Source organism: Arachis duranensis, chromosome 5, assembly GCF_000817695.3.
Source record: "Arachis duranensis cultivar V14167 chromosome 5, aradu.V14167.gnm2.J7QH, whole genome shotgun sequence".
Classification (NCBI taxonomy): Eukaryota; Viridiplantae; Streptophyta; class Magnoliopsida; order Fabales; family Fabaceae; genus Arachis; species Arachis duranensis.
Window position 1 is genome coordinate 49,175,242 of NC_029776.3, and position 2,411 is coordinate 49,177,652.

The window sequence follows — 2,411 nt, forward strand, 5'->3', positions numbered from 1 at the left end:
GGAGATTTTTGGTTGCTTAGGGTTTTATTATAATGAAGAGAGTGAGGGGGAAATGTTTGTACTGTGAGAAGGGATATCTTATGCCGAATTAAAGAGTTGTGAAGAGTGGGTTATGATAATGAAGGTGGGCACGGGGCAAGGATTATTTATATATGGAAGTTGTGAGAGAATGGAGGGTGTGGATTGATGGAGTGGTTACTTGATGGACGGTTGGGGTTATGCATGGATAAAAGACAAGGATCATCACTTTATGATGGAGGTTGCCCGGTCTTTTAGGTGTCCCATTTTTCCAATGTTGCATGGCAACATTTTCCAACGTATTCCCTTTTAGAACAAGTGCGTAGTTCTCTTCATGAAGTGGCCGAACCTCCCCCATTTAATTGTCCAATCAATCCCCATCAATGCTCCTTTTCTTTTTCCTATAAAGACAAAATAAGAAAGGTGAGAATAATATCAAACCAAAGGTTAGATTGTTTATTTATGACTTTCAACTAACTAACTAACTATTCGTGGGTCCTTATATGCATATTGGTGGCACCATGGGGTGACACCAAACTTAGTTTGGAGCACTGTGATGAAAAGATCTGTTCAAAGCTTCCAAGACTAGCATGCTCTTAGTTGCATTCATGCTTTCTTGGCGTGCTTTGAACACCAAACTTGTTCTTCACTGTATACTGCACAATAAGGATTCCACCAAGAGTTTGTCAAGTTTGGGTTTGAATTCATAAATATTGACTTATTTACTATCTTCTAAAAGCATATAAAACATGGGTTGCCTCCCATGAAGCGCTTCTTTAGTGTCACTAGCTTGACGTTTCTCCCTCATCAGGGTGGTTGGTAATGCTTGAAGTCCTCCCCTCTCGCTGTTGACTTGTATCCATTAGTTGTATCAATGATCTCTACATGTTCCAGGGAGAGAATTCTGTTGATTGTGAAGACTTTAGGTAACTGAGATGGTATAGTAGGGAGATTAGGGGGGATATCTGGGAAGTAAGCTGAGATCACTCTATCCCCTGGAGAGAAGTCTTCCGTAGGGATCTTCTTGTTCCTCCACCTCCTTGGTACCTTCTTCTTTGTTTCTTTTGATGTCTCCTTGCTCTTGGTTACCTTTTTTTCTAAAGGAGTTGTGATGTTGTCTTCACATGCCTCTAGAGGTTTAGGTTCCTCCAACTTTTCCTTGAGCTGTGGTAATTGCTGTTCTCCTTGTTCATCAATCAAAGGGTTTTCCAGATAGGGTGGGTGTGCTTCAATGCTTTCTTCCTCCTTCAGCATCTCATTATGATCTTTGCTTGGTTCCTTGTGCTCTTGGTCTACTTCTTGTGAGAGTTTGAAGACATTAAAGATGAGCCCTTCATCATGGATCCTCAATATTAGCTCCCCTTTTTCCACATATATGAGTGCTTTGGCCGTAGCTAGGAAGGGTGATGCAAATGCATACTTGCATTATTAGTTAGTTAGTTTAGTTAGTTTTAGCTTAATTTCACTCATTTTCTCTAAATAAACAAGTCCTTTTATGAGTTTTGTTTCCATGCATGATGATATCAAGGAACATGTTAATTCTAGCCAAATTCATGCAAATGTTTTAAGGAATGCATATATGAATAAGTATGAATGAATCTCATGGAATTGGTGCATGAATTGGTAAGACTTTGAAGCTATTTCCTTTGTTGATGATAGGTGATGAAACATGGAAGCATGGAAGCAAGAAGGATGCAAGCTGGGCAAGAAGTTGGCGTTGCCAACTTGGAATTGGCGTTGCCAACGCCACACACACTCACACCAAGCAAGCTTGGCAACCCTGGAGGCAACCAAGGCAAGAAGTTGGCGTTGCCAACTTGGAATTGGCGTTGCCAACGCCACACACACTCACACCAAGCAAGCTTGGCAACCCTGGAGGCAACCAAGGCAAGAAGTTGGCGTTGCCAACTTGGAATTGGCGTTGCCAACGCCACACACACTCACACCAAGCAAGCTTGGCAACCCTGGAGGCAACCAAGGCAAGAAGTTGGCGTTGCCAACTTAGAATTGGCGTTGCCAACGCCATACACACTCACACCAAGCAAGCTTGGCAGCCCTGGAAGCAAGGTTGGCGTTGCCAACTCTAGAACCAAGTTGCCAACGCCACACACAAGCCACAAGCAAGCAAACTTGGCCCTGGAAGCAAGGTTGGCGTTGCCAACTCTAGAACCAAGTTGCCAACGCCACACACAAGCCACAAGCAAGCAAACTTGGCCCTGGAAGCAAGGTTGGCGTTGCCAACTCTAGAACCAAGTTGCCAACGCCACACACAAGCCACAAGCAAGCAAACTTGGCCCTGGAAGCAAGGTTGGCGTTGCCAACTCTAGAACCAAGTTGCCAACGCCACACACAAGCCACAAGCAAGCAAACTTGGCCCTGGAAGCAAGGTTGGC

The 2,411-nt window shown here is 43.9% G+C and overlaps 1 protein-coding gene across 1 annotated transcript in view; it reads right to left on the minus strand.

Annotated features, from left to right (window-relative positions):
- Nucleotides 1–398: 398 nt before the first annotated feature.
- LOC107489316 (uncharacterized) overlaps nucleotides 399–2,411 on the minus strand; it is a 4,984-nt gene continuing 2,971 nt past the window's right edge. Inside the window, exon 2 of the mRNA XM_016110073.1 lies at nucleotides 399–419. Within this exon, the coding sequence (XP_015965559.1) occupies nucleotides 399–419 (21 nt within the window). The remainder of the gene's footprint in view (nucleotides 420–2,411) is intronic.